We start from the raw sequence: 22176 nt of genomic DNA on the forward strand, positions 1-22176 counted from the left end.
TTGCCAGAAAGTTCTTGTGGCGCTGAAGAGCCTTCGATTTCCGACTTCTCCTGGCTGTCTTCAGAGAGTCCTCTTCCACCTCAAACACACGTTTGTCTCTCGCGAAATCACACTGATAAACAATCCTGTCCAGAGTTTTACCGACACCACGGTGGTGTGCTTCTTCCTTCCGTGGGAGTCGCTGCTTTCCACCCTTAATCCGATGGCTATCACCGCAGTCCCTATGCAGTAGATGAGAACCGTTGCACAGCGAAGACCTGGCTGTACGACAGCGATCTTAGCTGGAATAAATAAAAACCTAGACTTTTGGCAAAACTCGGAGGCTTTCCTGGAGCCCTGTGTTCCTTTAAAATATCATCTCTCCTAGACCGTTCAGTTCGTATACATGCCTCGGCTGCATGCACGCTGGCGACCTCGGGCAAAAGACGCTAATTTCTCGCTGGACTCCTGAAACGAGGATCAGTTCCAAGTGCGAAAAAATCCAATTTCCAATGTTGTGCTCATGAATGTGTCCAGACATGCGGGGGATGTGCTTCGCAATCGATGGATGTTCTGCTGCCTGTGAAACGCGGCTTTCTCGAACTGCATGCGGATGTACGCGAAACTCGCAGGTCACCTGTCCGCCGTTCCGGACTCTTTTTAAAAGAAAAATCAGCACCCCCTCATCCTTGACAGCTTTTTTCCCCGCTGGCTGTTTGCGTTTCTTCGTCGCTTCCCAAAGCTCGGCCTTTTTTCAAAGAAGAAAAACCAAAGTTCCAGCCTCTGCTGGGCTCCAGCAGCCGCTCGTGGTCCTTCGAGTCAAGGCGAGTCTCTTGCCTGACCGTTATTTTTTCAGTAAGGGAATCTTTTTCTTCTCGATAAAAGTTTCATTCGGCTTCCTGCTTTTGCTCTGGAAGCATTAAAAGGCTCTCGGAAATATTTTCCTTGGCACAGTCTCTAAGATGAGAGGGTCTCTCCTCTCTCCCTCTCCGTCGTTCTCGCCTCTGACAGCTTCCTCGCCTCGCTTTCCTCTCCGATGGCCATCTTCCAGGAAGCCTTTACGCGGTTCCTCATGTCTACGCTCCGAACCTCTCTCTGATCTGTCTTCTTCTTCGTCTCCTTCTCGTGTGTCTGTGCTGGTTTCGCTGCCCTCGTCTCCTTTGCCTTCCAGGGATGTTTCTGTGACTCGTTTTCGAAAGATCCCTCATCTTCTGCTCCGATGTTCTCTCTGCAGTCGGCCGGGGACTTTCCTGGCTCGGCCTACATTTTCCCTTGTCACACCCGCCTCCCGTTCTTCCTCTACCTCTGCCTACTACCTTCCACTCTCCCCTTCCTCTTCCTTTCGTACCTGCTCTCAATCTCCTGACTCGTGTATTTCTTCCTTGTGCGAGTGGGCTCCACCGTCGCTGTCTCCACCGTCTTCGTCTCCTTCCTCGGCTTTCTCAGTGTCTCCTTTCTCCTCGTTTTCAGTGACTCCTCTCTCCTCGTTTTCAGTGACTCCTTCCTGTCTCCTGGGAAGCAGAAAGGCCGACGGGGGACAGCGTGAGTTGAAGAGGCCGGGTATGTTTACTCTCTCTCTGTGTTCTGACGCCTGCGTCGGACTCTCCTTTAAACATTTCAGAGTTCTGCATGAGAAAACTGCAAACGCGTTTCCTTCTCTCGAGCTGAAGCTAGCGTTGTGCGTAGACGAGGCTGTCGGGTCGAGCCCGGGTGTACGTACACCTGAAAAATGTCCTTTCCAGGACAAGTCGTTGACACCTCGCGAATCTCTTCATGCTGTGCGAGTCGAGTCTAGAATGACTCTGAGCACTAGAGCTCCCTTGAGTCCCGAGAATACAAAACATGCCTTCTCCGTTGGTGCACTCTCTGGAGGTTTTCCGGTGTCGTCGCTCACGGCTTGCCCTCCTCTCCGTTCGTTCTCTTCCTCGTCTCAAGGAAGTCTCGGAGGGAGAGAGCTGGAAAGCTCCGCATGTTTAGAAGAGGCTGCAAGCGCTGCGCCTGCGGGTGTGCGTATAGCTCAGGGAGAGAACCTGTGTGAATTCGAATACATCGACGAACAAGAGAGAGAAGATGCTTCCAAACGATGTGAGAGCAATGAAGCCTTCAATTCGTCGAAGCGACTGACCTGCCGCCAGCTTTCGAGGCCGAAAGGAAACCTCTCGCTCCGAAGCGACGAGGAGCCTCCAGGTGTATGCACACCTGAGCGACCCGAGGCGGACCGCCAGAAGATGCGGCGTTTCTCGCTTAGAAAACACAGGGGCGGTGCTCTTTTGACAGCGTGGAAGAGCGTCCATTCCGCGCTGCGGATTCAGGACTTCGTGGAGCGAGAGGGGGAAGATCTTTTTTCTTCTCGTGGAAATAGAGGTATCGCCTTTGACGGCACCCCAGACCTCGCGTCCTCTGTGCGGAGACGCGCCCTGCCGCCTCTGCCGCTGCATGCCAAGAACATGCGCAGATACCCAACCACGAGCCTGTCGGCGAGAGAAGAACTCAGAGCAGACTCAGAGACGCACAGCGCCGTCCAGGGACTCTTAGCGCCGTCACCTGGAAATCTCACGCTTGTTCGCCTGGAATGCGCAGAAAAGAAACTGCGGCGGAAAGGTCAAGAGACGCTGACGAGACTGCTGCGAGAGAGGATCTGGGCCGAGCGAACAACTGAGGCGAGGGAGTCTAAGAGCGAGTACAGGGAGGAGGAGAAGAGAGAGGACGAGACGGAGACGGAGAGTGTGAAAGAGAACAGGAGAGAAGAGGGAACGGCAAAGACCATTGAAAGGATTTCAGTGCGTGAGGACGAAGGGAGAAGAGGTGAGGAGATTCGATTTGAAACAGCAGAGTCTGTCGAGGACCGGGACAGGCTAGATGCCGATGAGTTGTCGGCGAGCTGCGAGTCAAGTGTCCGTACAGAGGAGCTTCGCAGCTACCTGCGGTATGTGATCTGCACGTTGCATCACCTCGAGTTGGAGACGCTGTTTTCTCTTTTTTGTCGGAAGAACCTCGAGTCCTTCTCCGCCAAGCAACTCCACGAGCTGCACTTTCTGTTGTTTTTTGAGGACCCGACAGAGCGAGGAGAGAAAAAGGGAAGAGCTCCGAGGGAGTTCGCGGAGGCCTCAGAGTCGGCAGAGTCGCTCGCAGCTCCGAAAGAGACAGTCTGCCTGGGAGAAGGACCCAGAGACCCCCCAGACTCGGAAGTGGAAGAGAGGAATGGAACGGACAAGACGAAACCAGAAAGGAAGGCAGCGTCGAAACAAGGAAGAAACGCGTTTCTCCTTTCTCTCCTCAATGGAACGGCTAAGGAGGTTCCGCAGTCTCTTCGAGAGAACCAGGTCCTCGCGCTCCTGCTCCACTACCTCCACACCGAGCATCCTCTCCTTCCTCAAATGACGTTGCTTCGTCGAGCGGAAGGAAAATGTTCTCTCTCTCAAGCCTCAAATATCTCTGAAAAGATATCAACTCGGAGTCACCTATGGTGATAGTCGTGTACAAATATTAGTCTCTACTTTTTTTGTGCGTCTAGATGCTGCTTTCCATGGAGGTGTATCCACTCATAAAAATACATATACACACATGCATCTACACAGGCGTGTATAAACAAATACATCAATAAATATTTATATATATGTATACGTAGATACACGCATATATATATATATATATATATATATATATACATATATGTATATATGCATGCATATAAATATATATATGTATATATATATATATATGTATGTTTCTATTCCTTTGTGTGCTTAAGTGATATTTGACAGCTGCTTTGGTGCATGAAGAAGAAAGGTGATGTCACTGAAGAAAAGAATGTCTGCCGTGCAGCGTTGAACTTTTGCCTCCAGCTCGGGTATGTCGAGTGAGGTACTTTGTAAAAAATCTTTTTCGGATGCCTCCTACCCGGAGCATGCCCATTTCAGTGGCTTTCCGAGGACGGAAGGACAGATCCGCAGATCCACGCAGGTCTACATATCCATCTTCCGCTGTACGGCAATTCGTTAGGACACACATATACATGTTCATGTGCATCTGTTTGTAAGACCATTTTCTATGAGCTTACAGACATATTTTTATGTATATATCTATATATCTATCTATATATATCTATATATCTATCTATATATATATATATATATATATATGCGTGTACGTCCTCACTGCGTGAACAAGGACGCCCCCCTCTTTGAGGAGAAAAAAGACTTTGTGGAGGTTCGATCACTTGGCGCCGCAGCGTTGGAGAATTCGGATTTTTTCTTCCAGAAAATAATGTTCATTCTGCTGGCGATTCAAGAGAACACCGAGATTCTTCCCTCTGAAATACGCGCGTGTCTGTACACGCAAAAACACTTAGCTCACCACTCGCACGACGCGCCAAGTCGACAATCGGAGATGGACGAAGTTCATTTTCACCGGAAAAAAGACTCTTTTCCCTTGTCCCCATATTAATTATATATCCAACATAAACGTGTATATGCGTATGTGCGCATAGATGTATATATATATATATATATATATATGGTACACACATATATTAAGATGTACAGATATATTTTTGCGTGGGTATGCACTGACAAATGCAGATTTATTTGTCCGCATTCATGAGTTGAGGAAGGTCAAGCGTTTGAGGGCCAATCGACGAGAGACGCGCGAGAGGCAGCAGAGAAAATCCAGAAAAATACAAAGAAGGCCTGGCCACTCTCCAGAGAGGACGTTCACCGGACGAGAAGAAAAGAAGCAACAACAAGGAGACTCTCGCCTTTTATAGATCAACCGCTGCTACATTGCCACCCCACCTTGCTTTCTCTTTTTCCTCTCGACTCGTTTTCTATCTCTCTTCTCGCTCTGTAATTTTCTCCCCTTCCAAGTGTCTTGTTTGTTGTTCCTCTTCGCACTCTTCCGCGTCTCTGACTTTCGCAGACTCGTGACGCTTCGTTTATTCTTTCAGCGTCTTCTCTTCTTCGCTTTCTCGACCTTTCCTCGCACCGCCGCTATGACTGCGGCCCTCGTTTTCGCCGTCGTCTTCTTCTAGCACACGGAAAGAGAGAACAGACTCATCTCCAAGAGGGCAGCGACAGCCGCCTCGCTCTGTCGGTGAAGCTTCCGCGCTGAGAGGAGACAAACGAAGAGTAGACGGAAGAGAAGACGAGGAGAAAGAAGGCGAAGAAGAGGGAGAAGAAGCACAAGCGGAGAGAGACGAGAGACGGGGAGAAGCAGGGGGAGAAGACCAGGCAGGGAGAGCAGAGGGGGGAGAAGAAGAGACAGCAAAAGAAGGGGACTCAGGCGAAGAAGGAACCGCATGGAGGGAAGGCAAAACAGAGTGGGGTGGAGTGGATGCGGCTAAGTGCTCAGAGCGAGAGAAGCTCGCCAGAGGTTGAGCTCGAAGAAGATCGGCGACAGGCGAGCGAGGAGGACAGGGGGAAGACGAACGAGAAGACGGAGAAGAAGGGAGGAAGGAGAGAGGCGAACTCGCCACGAAGAGAGAAGGCGACCAGCCATGCTCGCGCTCACTCCGCGAAGACCGAGACGAAAAAAAGGAAGAAGGAGAATGAGGGGAAGGAGAGACAGAACAAGACGGAGAAGAGGAACTCAGGGTGGAAGTCTCGTTTCCCTTCTGAACGGGCAAAAGAGATGTTCCTTGCGCATTGAAAGCCACAGGGGCGGCGACGTTGACGCGCTCCACGAGATCGGCTAGAGAGAATGTGGAGGCGTCGACGGCACCTCCAGATAAATATTCTCTCACGGCCTTTGTCTCAGCCACTGCACGCTCTGCATGCGCCTCAACTCCCTCTGCCACAGACATCTGTTCTCCATTTTCTTCTCTTCCCCGCGCCCCCTCTCCGTCTCTATCGGATGCAGCATGCACCTTTCGCGCGTCCTCTCTCTCCGGGTGTATTTCCTCTCCGCCATCCGTTGGCTCTTCTCCTCTTTCCTCGCCTTCCTCACTACCTACTCCCGGTTCCCTCTGTTCTGACGCTCTTCCTTCTTCTCTCTGTTCGCGTTTAATTTGCTCTCCTTTTTGCCCTTCTCGTCTCTCCCCCTCTTCTCTTTGTGTCTTGTCATTTGCTTCTCTGCTTCCTTCTCTCTTTTCCAGATCCCCCTCTGCGTCGCACCTTCCCGCTTCTACGGACTCCTCAGTTTGTCTCTTCTCGTCTCTCTCCTCTCCTCGCGTGCAGGCGCCTTCTCTGCCGCGTCTCTGAAGGACCTGCGTCCACGTTCTCGGTTGAGCCTCCTCCAGCTTCCTCTCCACACAGATTTGGATTTCTTCCTCTTCAGGTCCTGTCTCCATTGACGTCTCCTCTTTCTCTGTTGTCCACCTTGCTTCTCCTCTCTCCCGTATCTCTTCGGCATCTTCTCTCTCCTGTGTCTCTCTCTCTTCCCTCTTCATTTCCTCATGGTAGTCTCCAACGCTTTGTTCTTCCCTTGTCGGTCCTTCTTCTTCGCTCGCTCTGCCTTCAGGCGCGTCGCTTGTTGGTCCTTCTTCCTCGCTCGCTCTGCCTTCAGGCGCGTCGCTTGTTGGTCCTTCTTCCTCGCTCGCTCTGCCTTCAGGCGCGTCGCTTGTTGGTCCTTCTTCCTCGCTCGCTCTGCCTTCAGGCGCGTCGCTTGTTGGTCCTTCTTCCTCGCTCGCTCTGCCTTCAGGCGCTTCCCTTGTTGGTCCTTCTTCCTCGCTCGCTCTGCCTTCAGGCGCGTCGCTTGTTGGTCCTTCTTCCTCGCTCGCTCTGCCTTCAGGCGCTTCCCTTGTTGGTCCTTCTTCCTCGCTCGCTCTGCCTTCAGCCGCGTCGCTTGTTGGTCCTTCTTCCTCGCTCGCTCTGCCTTCAGGCGCGTCGCTTGTTGGTCCTTCTTCCTCGCTCGCTCTGCCTTCAGGCGCGTCGCTTGTTGGTCCTTCTTCTTCTTTCGCTCTACCTGCTTGTTCTTGCTTTGTGTATCTCGCTTCTTTGTTTCTCGTTTTCTGCTCTGCGTGTTTGTCTCTTTGCGTTACTTTGGGCAAAGGTCGCCTTCCTCGTTTTTCGTTGCGTCGCTGGTTCTCATCACCTCCGTTTTCTCTTCCTGCCTCGTTTGTTTCACAGAAGGCGGCAGAAGCGCTTCCTCTCCGAGCATAGATTCCCTCTGCTACTTTCCGATTTCCTGTGTCTCCCTGCTCCGCGCATCTCAGCTTCGAGGAAGAAGGAAAGGAAGAAGAGGAAGAATAGCAAAACGGGAGGTGAGGCCGGAGAGCCGTGGACGGCCGCGAACTCGCCTCCCGGCTCTCCTGACGACATGTTTCTTTCTTTTCCGCTGGATCTCCAGGACTTTTCTCTCTCAGTTTCCTCTCCACCGCCAGTGTGACTCTTCTCCGTCTCTCCAGCGCCAGGCCGCGCTGCGTCTGGCCGCTCTTGAGAACTTGCGACCTCCCCCCTTCTCGCTCTGTCGCCTTCTCGGGCGTCCGAGGTTCGACGTCGGGGAGAGCTTCCAAGAGCGCGAGAAGTTTCGCGAGATTCTTAACTAAGTTTGCGTCGCTCATCTCGAACGCTGTGCCTGCGACCTGTCTCTGTCTCTGCTGGTCTTCCTCGAGATGTGTCTCTGTCTCCTCGCTCGTCTCACGCGTCTCTCTCGCCGGCCTCCCGCCTTCTGCGCCAGGACGCCCCACCGCCTCCAGTCCGAGAGAGGCGCAGCTGACGGCAGCTGCGCATCCAGAAGGAGAGATCCGACTTGCTGGAGAGTGAGAGACCACCGAACTCGCAGACGAGCCAGGCGAAGGTCGGCCGAGAGGCAGAGGAAAGTTCGAATCTTGGAAACAAGCTGTGGGGTTCACTCCCGGCGTTCCCTTCTCTCCGAGGCTGTCGCGAGAGGCGCGAACTGTCTGAGAAGATGCCCAAGCAAGCAGAGCGTTCCACGGCGTCTCTTCGGCTGCCTCTGCTCGCGTTCCTCGCTGTTCTGGAGCTCTCATGTCTTCCCAGAGAAGCGATGCATTTCCGAGATCGGCGCAAAAACAAAGTCCATTCCCCTCGTTCACGGTCGCCCACGCTGCCTTAGTTCTCCCTCGACGCGACCTCTCGGCCTCGGTGACTTTCGTCGGAGAGACTGGACTGCGATCCGGCGTTGCGCTTCCTGCCTGTGGTTCGCTGGCTGCTTCCTTGGCGCAGTCAAGACGCGCGCGGGCGTCTCCCTTCGTTTGCGGCGTCTCCATCGACAGAGACGAAATGTTCGAGAGGCTGCGCTCGTCCTCCCGACCTGCGGGAGCGACTGTCTGTTGCCAGGCGACAGATGAAGAAGAGGGCAAGGCGACAGGAGGAGACAGCGAGGAGGCCGCGGCCAAGGAGGCGTCGCGGCTATCTGGACGAGAAGGCAACTGCGACTCGGACAGTGCACAGGAAAACCGTTCCTCCTGCGTGGAATCAGATCCGCGAGAGGAGAGTCGCGATCGGAGAACAAGAGAAGACGCCGCGCTGCTTGAGGGAAAGCTGCAGTGAATGCTCGCCGCAGACTCGGAGGCCGGCGTCGAAGTCTCCAGCACAGATGCACTCACTATTGACCGGAGAGCAGACCCGCGTGGATGCGAGGCTTTCTGCGCCGTTTCAAGTGGCGACAACGGACAAGTCGCCAACTCCAGGTTCCCTCCTTGGGGCATGCGTACAGCCGACAGCGCCTCATGCGTTGCGCAGTCTTCTTTCCGGAAAGTATCTTTCCTTCCCCTGAGCTCTTCAGAGTCAGCAGCAGTCGGAGAAGAGGGAAGCGAAGTGGAAACGAGAAACCATGCGGAGCGCCCAGCTCTCCTCTCTCTCTGCTTCTCTGCCTCAGGCGACACTCCTGGGGTGTACGTACACCCGGGAATAGCCGCGTTGAGCTGTACATACGCCAGATCGCCTTTCCGCGGCTCAAACAACGCGGAGATGTCACCATCTTCATCCCCTTTCTCTTCTACTTTTCTTCTTCCTTCCTCTGCTTCTCTTTTTCTTTCTTGTGTTTCTCTTCTGCTTTCCGATGTGTTTCTGTTCGTCACTTGCGCCTCTGTTTCCTGCTCGTCCACAGCCTCCGCGAAAGAGGCGGCCGAACGCGCTCTGGAGACATTTCGCGCAGTGACAGATGCGTACGGACGCAGCCGTTCTTCTCCGCCTGCCAGCAGCGTCGCTTGCGCAAGGCGCTCCTGAAGAAGTTCCTCAAGGACGGGGAGGTCCTGGTTGCACGCAGTCACTTCTGCTTCCAAGGCAAACAACTCGTCTTCTTCTGCGAGCCGCCGGCCCAGGAAGGAACTCGGAGTCTTCTGAGCCTCTGTTCGTCTGCTGCTCCGTCTGTGTTCGCCTCTGCTCTGACTCCGGCTGCTTGAAAGTTTGTCTCGAGTCTTCTCGCCCGGCACACAGCGTCTGTCCAGCGCGTCGCGCAGGACGCGCTTTTTCTCTGCGGTGTCTGCGAGGGGAGAAGAGGGAGCAGAGGAGAAGAGCGTTTTCGAATCGTCGGCGAGGAAGGACGACGAGGAGGAAAGAACCGAAAGGGAGGAAGCGGAACTCGGAGACGGCCGAGCGCGCAGCGACGACCTTTCGAGGATTTCTTCGATCTCCATAGAGAGTCGCGACAGCCGCTGAAAAGGAAATCCAAAAAAAGCAGCCGGAGACCGAAACAAACCACAAACGCAGAGAACTGCACGATGCAGGCAGGCGATACACACCGACCTTTTCTCTCTACGTATGCCGACATGCATATACATGTGGAGACATGGACACCTGCGGTGTATGCGTCTTTGCATGCAAACAGCGAGGGAGACCGCTGGAAGAGGGACCAGAGGCATGAATACGAAGCGGGGAACGAGGTTAAGACGTTCTTGGCTTTTTCTGAAGCAAGCGCGAGAAGGTGACACTGCGCAGTTTGCTGGCTGCTGCGAAAGAAACGAGTTGTTGCCAAACCACCACGAAGAACTACCTCGAGGAAAGGCACAGATCCACATTTGCGCAGACTCCCTTTCTCACTCGCGAGGAGAATCGCCGTCATCTTCGAGAGAGTATCTTTCATTAAGAACGCCTTGAAGGGACTCTAGATTGACTCCATCTAAACCGAGTTTCCGAACAACACTGGGATACTTCTATGTGCGAGACGCGAACACCCTTGCGAAACGCCCCTCTGCTTTATTCAGCAACTCTTCGTAAACGACGGGAGGCGATCCAGGTGTACGTACACCTCGCCGAGCGTCTCAGAGGAGCCTCGCGTTGAGAGGCACCCCCATGGAGAGCAGCGCTACGAATGTAAGATCCTGCCGACAAATTCATGTTTGCTTGAAAGACCGAGTCCCTGTAACAGTGCTGCTTTTCTGTGACAAGAGAGCCTGCCCGGTAGCAAGACGGAAGAGACTAGCTGACCGACCGAACAAAAAAGGCATGCTGCTTTTGAGGAAGACGTACCTCTTTTTTCCTGAGAATCTCCGCTTCGCAGGCCCGCAGCTCTCTGCGTTTCTCCGACATTTCCTGTCGCAGTGGAGAGGTTGGATTTGCGCTAGCCGCGGCGCCTGGCCCCGACCTGTCGCCGGAGAGCGAAGAGACAGGCAGGTGGAGACAAAAACAAAGGAGAAGCGGAAAGCGCAGAAAATAACGGCACCGAGAAGAAGAACGACGAGTAGAAGAGAAGAGAGAAGAGAAGCACAGGAAGAAGAGGGAGGAGCAGAAGAGCGGAGGAGAGAAGCAGGTCGAGAAGAACAAAGTGAAAGAGGTAGGTAGAAGAGAAGAAAAGGAAGGAGGAAAGCCGATCCCCGACGTACCGTTCCGTTTCCGTGTCTCTCGCATGTTTCTCTCTGTCTTCAATCTCAGCATGATGCTTCATCTCCGCATGCAGACGGAGGTCCTGCTGAGCTCCATACAGCCGCCTTCGGAGTCCCTCCAGAGTCGATTCTTCGGCCTCGATTCTCCTTTCTTCTTCACTCAGGTCGTCCTGCGCGAGCTGGAGAACCTGTGCGGCGCTGGCCGTCCTCAGTTTGCACCGTAAGCGCCTCCTTTCTTGCAGAAGAGAGGCCTTCTGCTTCTGAACCTGAGAAACAACCGTTCTCTTGTCCTCCAATCTTCTTTCACAAGACAGCAACTCTGCCTCGCGACGCGTCTTCTCCTCGAGTGCAGCGCGCACAGCGTCCGATCTCGCGACCCGCAGACTCTGAGGAGAAAACAGAAAAAACGCAACGGCTGTGTTCCTTCGCGCGGTCGGAAGAAAGTCGGAAGAAACTCAGATGCTCCTGCATGCATGCGAGAGAAACTGCGAAAGACGCGCATGCAGCTGAAGGAACAGAAAACAAAAGACGCAGACGCATCGAGCGCAGGGGAACGCAAGAGACTGGGAGAGAAAGAGAGAAGAGAAAGAGCGAGAGCGAGAGACTGAAAAAAGAGAGACTGTTGAAGCAAGACAAGACAGAGGGGAGAGTGACATTTTTCACAGAACGAAAAGAAGCGCTTGAAAAACAACACACGCATGCGGTAAAAACAGTGGGATATCCACATGCATCTCCTCTTTCAAGGAAGAGAAAACTGACACTCGAAAAGCCGATGAAGTTCCCTCTTCCGTCCAAATACACACAAAACTTCACAGCTCCACGGTCTCGAGTATTTTTGATTCATGCAGACATGCGTTTATGTAGACAGACAAACGTATGTACACATATGCCCATTTATAAACATACACACACATCTATACAAATATACATATATATATATATATTTTTATATGTATCTTTTACAACTGCATTTCCCTGAAATCAGAGGTAAGTCTCCGGCAGGACATGCGAGGCTTCTCATTGACTCAATTGCGCAGATCTGTATCGACTGATTAGACACATGCCTATATATATATATATATTTAATATCTATATTCGTACGCATATATATATGTATATATATATATGTATATATGTATATATATATATATATATGTCTGCACATACCTGTGCATACATGTATAGATCTGTGGTTAAGATCTGCGTAGATAAACGGAAGTCAGTGTTTTAGATCTGCGCACATGGCCAGAGGTGCAGGCATTTGTTTCATCATATTAATTGTTTTTACTCGGATTTGCTGGAGAGTTTGGACAGCGGTCATCCAGGCGCGGCGACGGTCTGCGCGAGCGAGAAGATGTAAAGTTTTGATCTCGAGACTCCTCAACTTCTGCTTCCGACGCTCGTACAAAGAATGGAGACGTTTCGCATGTTTTCTCAGTCCCTGCTGCGTCGTCGGACAGCGACAGACCATGTCTCGCGCAGCGAAAGAAGTCGAAGAACAGCGAGAAGAAGAGGAAGAGGAGCAGGAAGACGAAGAGGCACAAACGCGAGGAAGGGCAGCGGAAGAGGAACAAGGAGCAGCTGAGAAGCCGAGATGCGTGCGACTGGATTGGCGACGAGAGGCCTGAGAGAGGAGAGCGCGAGAAGACCGCGAGCACGGCGCCAGTTGATTCTCCACCGAAAGTTCTGCCGAATTTTGCGGGGACAAAAGAGGCCGGGCCGCAGAAGAAGCAGCGAGATGCGAAGAAGAGAGACGAGAAGAAGAAGAAGCAGCGAGATGCGAAGACGAGAGACGAGAAGCAGAAGAAGCAGCGAGATGCGAAGACGAGAGACGAGAAGCAGAAGAGAGACGAGAAGAAGAAAGACAGGAGGAGTCCGAGTCATGTAGGGGGGTGGAGAGAGAGGTGGGGAGACGCGTGGAGGAGACAGGTCGAAGGACGGTCTCTGACGCGTCGGACGCGAGGAGAGGGCAACAGGATGGAGAAGAGGAAGCGAGAAAAGAAAGAGGCGCTGGATACGAGGGGGAAACGGGTGAGCAGGCCTCCTCAACGGACCGGAGAAAGTCAGGAAAAGCCTCCTTCGAAGAAAGCTGCGGAAGTCGCGAGGCGAACTTGAGGCGTGTGGCGCGTCCTGCCGCCTCTCCAAACTCCTCCATTTTCTTTCGCCAAAGAAGAGAGCAAACGACTAAGACTTTAGCATCTGTAATAGAAGTCTTTTCACTATTAAGTATTACGAAAGAAAGTCGTTTTAAAATCTTACGTAAAGACAAAGTTTTAGAGTGAAGACGCGAGAGAGACGAAACGAGAGAGAGCGCCTCCAAGACAAAGGAGCTGCGGAGCTGAGACCAAGACGGAACTCACAAACAGAGAGAAAAGGCCTCGTCCTGCACAGACTCTGCGAAGGGAAGAAACCGTTAAGGACGTCCCTTGGAAAGGAAGCAAAGCAGTTTCTTCAGAGGCTTTCCTAACCTCCGTTTTCTGGGGAGGACATTCTGCGCGTTCGCCCAGGTGACCGAGAGCTGCGACAAGAAGGGGAGCTGTCCTGCGTTTCCGGTCTTCGCCCTTCACAGTTTCTGCCCAGAGTGCAGCCGACGTGGACTGACAAGAATCAACAGCACACTGCTGGAAGAAAAAAGAATTTGCATGCGTTGGCTTGCAGCTCTTGAAAATCCGAGCAAGCTGAATTTAACGCGTGTATATAATACTCACGAGAATGCTCCTCAAGGTCTGCTGAGACATGTATGTCGACTTCCTGCCTGAAACTCGCCGCGAGTCTCAGCGAGAGGACGCCTTCTCCGCGAGAGACAGACGCAGCGCGGCTTGTCTTGTTTCAAGAAAGAAAAAGGAAATTCTACACATCCTCCTCGGTCGTTGCTGCTTCGCCGACGGTGACAGGTTCCCTTGTCGAGACACTGCCAGAGCAAGCTGGGGGCCGCCTTTTCCCTTCTCGCGCATGCGCCGCCGGCCAGCTGAATCTTGGCGCAAGTGGAAAAACGTTTCGTTTTCTTTTTTTTCCGGGAAACTGGCACTGTCTTGACACTCCCTCAAGCGAATCGAGAACATGCAGAAAGAAAGCAAGAGGCGACAGGCGAGAGGCGACAGGCAGGACGCTTTTTCATCCGTCGCCTTCATGTTCGTCTCCTTTCTCTTTTCTTTAGATGTGATCCTCTGCCTCCTTACCAGCCTACTCATCTAATTTGTTCTTCTCTCTAGCCTCTCCATCTCTCTTACACTTCCTCTCGCCTTCACTCTTCTCTCTGTCTCCTTGTATGTCGTCTGTTTCTTTCCGTCCTCTTGAATTCCGGTCGATCTTCGCCTGTGGTCTCCGCCTAATACCGTCGTCCGTTCTCGCTTTCAGAACTTTTGTGTTTCTTTCTCTCTCGCCTCACATCGCGTCTTCGGCGAAAGTCTCCACTCTTCTCCTCTCCACGTCCTTTATATTCACTTCTTCTTTCCTCCGCAATGCAGCCAAACACTGTTCCTCCCCACCCTATCTTCTCGAATCCTTCTTCCTCTTCTCTTTATTCGTCTGCTTCTTATCCGCCTTGCGCGCCGAGCGCGTACTCTTCCTCTCTCTCTCCTTGCTTTTACCCTCCTGCTGCTTCTCCGTCTTCTTCTGCTGCTTGTACGTCTTATTCTCCGTCTCCTTCGTCCTTTGCTTCTTCCTCCGCGTATCCTCGGTCTTCTTCTCCTTCATGCCCTTCTCTTTCTGTTCGGACTTCGTCTCTCCGCTCTCCTCCCTCTGCCTCTGTCTCCTTTGCTTCTGCCGCACTGGCAGCGCCCCCACAAGGATCTGCCTCTGGCTCTTCTGGCGGCCGAGAGACACAGCGACGAGCGAAGGCCGAAAGCAAAGAAGCTTCCTCTCTCCCCGCAAATCGCCGTTCGCCCTCATCGCTCTCGCCTGTCTCTTCCGTCTCTGCTCTCCGGGATGAGGGAAGCAAGCCGCGACCGCCGTCGCCGCGACAGAGAGGCCGAAAGAACTCTGCTCTCGCAACCGCCTCTTCACTGCCCAGACACGCTGCCCTCAAGCGGCCTCGCAGCGAAGAAGACCGAGAAAAAGAGAGAGAAGGATCTTCCGTTGCTGCTCCGCTGCCTGCTCTCGGTCCGTCTCCCCACAGACAGACTCTCCCGTTCTTCTCTCTTCAGCAACATCCTCACGACCAACATGCAAGACATGGAACCTACGGCATCATCGCTCGAGGCGTCTGCGAAAGAGAGAAAAGCGAAGATGCAGGAAACAAACGTGGAAGACAAAACAAAACTCCACAACTCCGAGGCAAGACGCATACGTTCTCCTTTCTCCTCGACTCCAGACATAGGCGATCGTAAATCAATATAAAGAAATACACATATAACACACATACGGATATATATATATATATATATATGGATATATGGATATAGAAATGTAGATACGTGTATGTAAGTGCAATTATTCATCCAGGCAGCCAGTGGTTTTCCCTCGTCTTTCCCACAGATCTGGTTCTGCAACAACATAGAAGTGTCTATTTACATGCATATGTATATGTATAAATATGTATGTATGTGTGCATGTAGTCATGCATGCGTATGAATGCATCTATCCCTGTATATGTATATGTATGTATATGTATTTATATGCATCTCTTCATCTGTCTGTGTATACTTGTGTGTTGTGAAATATGTAGGTCTTTGTAAACGCATGCATTGTTTGCTTGAATGTATCTTTGACACGGCGTCTCCTTGAATCTGAACGCTTGTTTTTTTCTGCCTTCGCAAGAAGTAGACTTCTGGTGTGCGAGTTCCGTTTGTTGTGTTTCTTCTGCGTTCTTCGGGACGTTTTTCTTTCTGTTTCCGCTGCTGTCTTCCTTCTCTCAGACGACCGCCCATTCGTCTGCTTCTCCTGGCGCTACCGCGATGCCTTTCTGACTCTCTCCACAGATCGCCTCGTCGTCACTGGCCACAAAGTCCGCACACCCTTCCCAGTGCATGCGAAAAAAACCGCCTGCACAGCTTCTCTCTCCACAAGCATGTGACTCTCTCTCTTCATCTGTCTCTCCATGTACCCGCATGGCTAAATACATCTGTTACACGTAAACATAAATATATATATATATATATATGCATATTAATATTAATATATATATATATATATATATGTATATATATGTATATGTATGTGTGTCTGTCTGAGTCGGCATCGATGTGGTGCCGTGCATGCTTTCCTCGATATTTGCATGCGTATGTGTACTGAGATACAGATATAGGTATCCCTTTTTAGCGTTGTTACTTAACTACATATATATTTATATATATGTACATATATATATATATATATATATATTGATAGATAGATTGGTAGATGTACGTGTATATGTCGGTGTGCGTGCTCCAGTTATGGACTCCGTCTTGGGAGAGAGACAGTATTGGTGCCTCGTTTTCGTTTGCAGGGATGGAGCAGCGCCTTCGCGACGCACTGCTCAGAGAAAGACAAATGGTACTTCGAGGTCGAGGTTCTGCCATGTGAGACACAGAATCTGCGTTTCATTGGTTACTCCCAGGAGAGCCTTCCTCCTCTGAAGGCGCACTGGAGGTAAGCGGTTTTCTCTCTTGCTCTCGGAAGTCCTCCTTTTCAAGACGCCGTACCTTCTCTCTCTCTGTAGCTGCGAGTCGCTGTCTTCTCCGAGTTCCTTCCTCTCCCCGCGACAAAAGACCGCCGCATGCCCTCCGGTGTGCATCCACCCCAGCGTACACATGCATGCACCACGGCCAGCGGCGCGACCTGACTCTCACCGGCTGGACTGTGTCTCTACATTTTCTTGGCAAGCGTCAACTGAACGGGCAAGAGCGGCGTTCGTACACTCGCACTGGCGGCAGGCTTTCCCTCGGCCTTTTTGCGCAGAGTTGGCTGGGCATGTCGCTACCAGACGTACGACGTTCCGATTGGAGGCAATTTGCACTCGTTTGCGCTCTGCGGCGCATGCAACGAAACGCCGATGCTCGCGACAGGCGGTCTGAAGAGACGCCTCGCCGGCGAAGCCTCCTGCCGCGACCTGCCTCTGCTCAGTAAGTGTAGCTGAGGAAAAGGCCTCGAGACTGCAGAGTGCAGCTCTCGCGCCGTTCGCCGGTACAGTGAAAGCACAGAGGGGCGTCCTGTGTAAGGAGCGCGCATAGGAAGCAGGAGGCCGAAGTTTTTTTTTCTGCGAGCACTTTGGAAAAAGACGCTGTGACTCTGCGCCCAGTGGCGGAATCTGCAGGGGAGTCGAGTGCAGGAGAAGGTAGCGAGGGGAGAAAAGAAGAGAGAGGATTGCACGACGGAGAAACGCAGCAGAAGAAAAAGGAGACGAAGAGACGGAGAAAGGACGAGACAGGAGGACTGCAACGACAGAAAGAAGCGAACAAAAAAGAAGAGACAGACGGTCCCTGCTTCCGAAGAAAGCAGTTGGTCGAGAGACTGCGTCACTGAGGATCAATTCTGCCTGTTCAGAGAAGCCGTCGCGGAAGAGGAAAGAACACAGATGTTTCTGCATGCATTCGGTCGATCCATAAAGGAACTGAGCAACTGGGGAGGCGTTCTGTCTCCGTTTTGGTGGGGGTGCATGTTTCGAAGCCGCAGTGCGTCTTTTCGCCTGACTTGTTCTTGACGCGGTGTTCACTCAGCTCTGATGTTTGTCTTGCCTTTGCACTCTGTTCAGAGGAAGGCGACATCATCGGCTGCTTCTTGACGCTCCACGAGCCGCGCTGGTGGCTGCCCGATCCTCGCAAGGATCCGAAACTCCACGAATTTCTCCAGGGTGAGGACCGCAGAAAAAACCAAGAATTTTTCCTCCTTTCCAGGACTCACCACTGCGAACGATCAGACGAGGAAAAGCAGGACAAACGAGAGAGACGAAACTTCGTCAAAGGACGCGACATGCCCCCCTCCCCCCCGTATAGGTGGAGAGAGATTGGTGCAGAGAGATATGGATATATAAATATATCTAGAGTTCTATTTTTATATTGTTATATATTATATAGTTATAAATTGATATGAACGCCGAGAGAGTCACGTGAGTGTAGAAATGTCGACAAACTGTATGCGCATATTTGAGCAGCCTCAAAAAACGCACTGCTGTTCCTTCTCAATGAGATGTCCAAGCGAGTTCAGATGCATGTCGACTGTGGAGATACTCGTCCAGGTCACGCATTCAAATGTATCGTTTAGTGTTTATGCATGCATATATGTGTATTTTATCTGTATAGCCCTGCATGCATGTGTAGAGAGAGGACTGGAAAAATTTATCAGTTGCGTTCCGACGTTTGCACCTCTGCTCATCAGCGGGGATCCTCTGCAGTCCAGACGCTCAGCCTCCGTGCGTCGTCAATGAGGGCGCGTGGATTGAATTTTCTGTCAACGGAGAAAGGTAAGCAAAGACACTCGCATTTTAACTATATATATATATTTATACATATTTATATATATTTATACATATTTATATTTATATGTATATATATATATATAAATGCATGCTCGCTTATGGGGTTGTGCATTCATCACGAGATGCGTAAACGAGTGCATATTTGGATGCATAAAAAGGATTGTAGACTTCCGCGTCTGTTTGCGTGACTTTTATGTGGATGGTCATTTGTCTGCTTGTTTCTGTCTGCACATCTGCGAACATTCGCTATGAGAAGGTGGAGCGTCGTTGTCTGCCAGATAGCGAGGAGAGAAAGGAAATATACGAGACGCAATTCGTCTTTTTCTCACTTCAGGTTGGGACGCGTCTTCGAAGGCATGATTGGCAACGGCGTTTATCATCCAGCTGTTTCGCTCTACATGGGGGCGAAGCTTCGTCTTAATCCAGGTAGTAGCAGTGAACTGTCCTTCCTCACGTTATATTTCCTTTCTTCTCTTTCTGTATGTTCTTCCGGTATAATAGGGGTGTTTGTGTGCTTCAACTTCTTTCGCGGTCTTCTGCGCGCCTTTTCATCTCTTGCTGTTTTCTCTGTCTCTCTGCCCCTCAACCTTTCTTTGTCGTGGTCTCTCTCTTCATTCGCCTCTCATATATGTTTACACATTTTTACATATATATATATATATATATGTATATTTATCTATATTTATATGTATTTATATACTTCTTCCTTCTCTCTCTGTGTTTCTCCATTTCAGTACCTGTTTGCACGGATATACTTCCTTGTCGCATTCGTCTCTGTACTTTCTCTGTTTCTTTGGCCTCACTCTCACTCTCGCCTTGGAAAGACTGCTCCTTCGCTCTCTCCGATTTGTTCAGGCCCAAACTTCTCCTTTCCACCTCCGCCATCTGAGGGATTCCAGCCATGCAGCGAAATGCGCCGACCTCACATCCCCTGAAAAAGAGTCAAACGCGGCTTACGCGTTCAGCGCATGCAGTTTGCATGTGTGCGTTGCATGCGTCGCCTCCCTGGTGGTGGCGGGCGTTGCGTCGGAGGATGGCGAAGACTGAGAGACTGCTTTGTCGGCAGAAGGGAAGATCGTCTTTGCACAGTGTTGATTGTCACTTTTTCTTCGGTCTGTCTCTGGAAAAAGACGGAGGACGCGGAGATGGAGCAGAGGCCGAATAAACCTCAATCAGGAGGAAAAAAGTCTGTGTTTCAGAGACGCCAGATTTGTTCCAGAACGAAAAGGCATTTTTCCACCTGAGACGGAGACAGCGAGAGGGCGGGAAGGTACAATGCGAAGAGGAGGAGAGAGAGAAACAAAGGCAGGTGGAGAGAAGAGGAGTGGCGACGCAAGTTGCGGAGGACTTTGTTTCATTTTTCCTGTTCTCCGTCCAATGTCATTTGAGAGAGAATCCCCTTGGCAGTTATGTTCTGAGACTTTTGACGGCCTCAAGTGCCATCGTCTCCTCTCCTTTTCGTCCTTTGTGCTTTGCCTTGCTCGCCGTCATTGTGCGTCCGTTGCGCGCCTTCCGCGCTTCTCCTTCTGTCTCCTTGCTTCGCTTTCTTCTTCTTCCCTCTTCTTCTGCTTCTTTCGTCCTCCGTGATTGTTCCCCTCTCTCCGTCCGCTTGTTCTCGTCCGTTTCTCTTGTCCTTTCACCTGCGAGGCCGTGACGTCGCCTCGGCCTTTTTTTTGAGGCGAGAGGCGCGCCAACCACCTTGAATGACAGACTGTAAAAATCCGTACACCTGCGTCGAAAACTCCGTAGAGCCGTCAGTCCTCTGCAACTTCTTTTTTCGAGCGCGAAGGTCACAGTGCTGCTCGCATGCTGCGCTGCGATGCGTCTGAAGAATCGGCGCGTCTCGCCTCGACAAAAAAACGCCCAACTCCACACCCGGGCATCGCCACGATTTCTCTGGTCGCCTCGATTCCTTTCCCCCTCGACTCATGAGCTCCCCAAATTCGCCGCTTGCACATCTACTCCATACATGTATAAATCGATATAGCTACAGTTATATACAGAATAGAAGTACATATAAATATATAAATATATATATATATATATGAAACAGACACGCATGCACCTGGCTACATGTGTGTAGTGAGAGAGATAGACAAATGCATGCATGCACGCATAAACAAATAAAGGTGTGTGCACATATAAACATATGTATATATATATATATATACATATACATACATATATACATATATACATAGATATATGCACTTTTATGTGAACTTGTGTGTCGTGCATGAAGGAACTCTTCAGCGTTTCTTTGTAGTTGTCTTTTCTTTGTGGCGTCGTCTGGTACCCATCAAGCGTACGGATACACTTTATCCAGTTTTCGTCGCGAGAGGTCCACGAAAAAGGCCTGCTCAAGCGTTAACATCCCTCTCCACTCCTGCCTTTTCACAGCGACTTCCATTACAGACGACAGTTTTATTTCTCGGACATGTTTCTGCGAATTCGAGTGGAGAGAGCCCAAACGGAGTCACGTGAGGTAACTGGCAGCTGCAAGAGTTTATGCGCGGAACGGCGCTGTCGAGCGCAGCTGTTGCTCAGGACTTGGAGCTCGAGCTTCTGTCGACGAATCCTTTCGAACTGCAAGGAGAAAAGGAACGAACTCTCAGCAACGACCCATCGGTAGAGAGTGTCTGCCGAGACGGTTTTTCTCAAGCGGTGACGAGAAGTGAACAAGGCGCGAGGGAGACGAGAGGCAAAACCTCCGAGTTAGTCGCATGCGAGACGAAGCAATGCACAAACCTCGATGGTGCACCGAAAGCAACTCATGCGCGAAGATCTACAGGAAGCTGCTCTGCATTTGGATGTAGTGCCAGCGACAGGCGCGTGGATGTTTCCACCGAGGCTCTCCGAGGCGGTCGACTCCTCTCCTGAGGTTCGTCCAGTCAAGCATGGACTTCCTCACACGACTCGAGTCTCTCTGTCGAGTTCGAGCCGCCTGGAAAGAAATGGAGCCAAGGCGCCGGGAGAGGACAGCACAGGGAGAGCGTCGCAGACGGAAGGAGGCGAGCAACTGGCATCGCGCGCCGGGACATCCAAGCGCAGGGCATCCGTCTGAGCCTCGCGCATGCAGAGAACGCGATCGGTCTGAAGTCTCTTCTGCCTGGAGAGTCGATTTCTCTCTTTTCCACTGCTCCTTGTCTTCTTCGGCGCCTGCCCTCGAAGTATCTCTCTTCTCCCCTTCCGACATTCCGAAGGCCTGCGAGAAGTCTCGAACTGTGTTCGACCTCAACAACGTTTCCGTGGAGACGCTTGTCGCTCGCGAAAACTCGATGCTGACCTTTGGTCGAGACTGGAGAGTACAGGTGAAGTGCACGTTTCGCGACGCTGAGGGCAAAGCAGCGCCGCGAGTCTGGAAGGAGGCTCAGACGAGCCTTTTTCGTCTCGAACGCAAGCGTCCATCCACTCTCCAAAGAACAGGCCTCGAGCGGGGGGAGGGAGGGGAGGGAGGGGAGGGAGGGCAACACCGTCGAGACGTCGGCGAACCGTCCACCTCCTCCAGGACTCGCGAACGTCAACTGAAGAACCGAGGAGGACGAGTCAAGCAGCCTGTGGGGATGTCTCGCTGTGCGGCCCGCCGCGCGAAACTATGGCAGCAAAGACGATCCACTATGTCACTTCGGCCATCTCTTCTCGTTCTTTCGATGTCCAGAAGAAGCCTGGCTGGTCTCTCCGGCTTGGCTCCCTTTCTGCAGGCCTCCTCTGAGCCTTGAGTCACTTTTCGGAGGCGCCTGCGTTTCCGCTGCACCTGGAGACGCTTCAAAGCGCTTTCGCTGCTTCCTTTTTTCGCGGAGTCTGAACATTCGACTTTCATGCGCCTCTGAAGCCTGGCGGCACCGCCTTTGCTCCGTAGGAGGCTCGCGCAAGAGAGAGCGCGAGAGGACGGCGCGTTGCTTCTCTCAGGTTTTTCTCACCCGCCGCTGACGGGAGGGAGAAGAGCGAGTTCCGAGTCTTCAGCAATCGAAACGCGTTCTTCCTGCCCAGCGAGGACGCGATCGACCGCGAGCGCACAGACCGGCAACAACGGCAAGAGAGCAGGCAGTTGCTCAGCAATCACCGACAGCAGGAAAGACAC

The 22176-nt window shown here is 51.8% G+C and overlaps 4 protein-coding genes across 4 annotated transcripts; 3 read left to right on the plus strand and 1 right to left on the minus strand.

Annotated features, from left to right (window-relative positions):
• The first annotated feature begins 498 nt into the window (after positions 1-498).
• On the plus strand, positions 499-4007 carry TGME49_221430 (hypothetical protein). Its single transcript, XM_002369931.2, has one exon. The coding sequence runs from the start codon at positions 942-944 to the stop codon at positions 3447-3449; it is 2508 nt and encodes an 835-aa protein (XP_002369972.2). The 5' UTR covers positions 499-941; the 3' UTR covers positions 3450-4007.
• A 204-nt stretch (positions 4008-4211) lies between these two features.
• On the minus strand, positions 4212-13513 carry TGME49_221440 (RPGR, putative). The gene is made up of 4 exons (XM_018779918.1): positions 11988-13513; positions 10700-11085; positions 10347-10461; positions 4212-9532 (listed from the first exon to the last, which is right to left on the minus strand). Exons 1-4 carry the CDS (start codon positions 12852-12854, stop codon positions 4913-4915), a joined length of 5988 nt encoding a protein of 1995 aa, XP_018638266.1. The 5' UTR covers positions 12855-13513; the 3' UTR covers positions 4212-4912.
• A 228-nt stretch (positions 13514-13741) lies between these two features.
• On the plus strand, positions 13742-20075 carry TGME49_221450 (SPRY domain-containing protein). The gene is made up of 8 exons (XM_018779919.1): positions 13742-14974; positions 15556-15644; positions 16128-16270; positions 16580-16743; positions 17373-17471; positions 17996-18080; positions 18430-18521; positions 18951-20075. The coding sequence occupies exons 1-8, from the start codon at positions 14161-14163 to the stop codon at positions 19028-19030; spliced, it is 1566 nt and encodes a 521-aa protein (XP_018638267.1). The 5' UTR covers positions 13742-14160; the 3' UTR covers positions 19031-20075.
• A 917-nt stretch (positions 20076-20992) lies between these two features.
• Positions 20993-21814, plus strand: TGME49_221455 (hypothetical protein; the record flags this gene model as incomplete). Its single annotated transcript, XM_018779920.1, has 1 exon — positions 20993-21814. One exon carries the CDS (start codon positions 20993-20995, stop codon positions 21812-21814), a length of 822 nt encoding a protein of 273 aa, XP_018638268.1.
• Positions 21815-22176: the final 362 nt, after the last annotated feature.

This window comes from Toxoplasma gondii, chromosome II (assembly GCF_000006565.2).
Source record: "Toxoplasma gondii ME49 chromosome II, whole genome shotgun sequence".
NCBI lineage: Eukaryota > Apicomplexa > Conoidasida > Eucoccidiorida > Sarcocystidae > Toxoplasma > Toxoplasma gondii.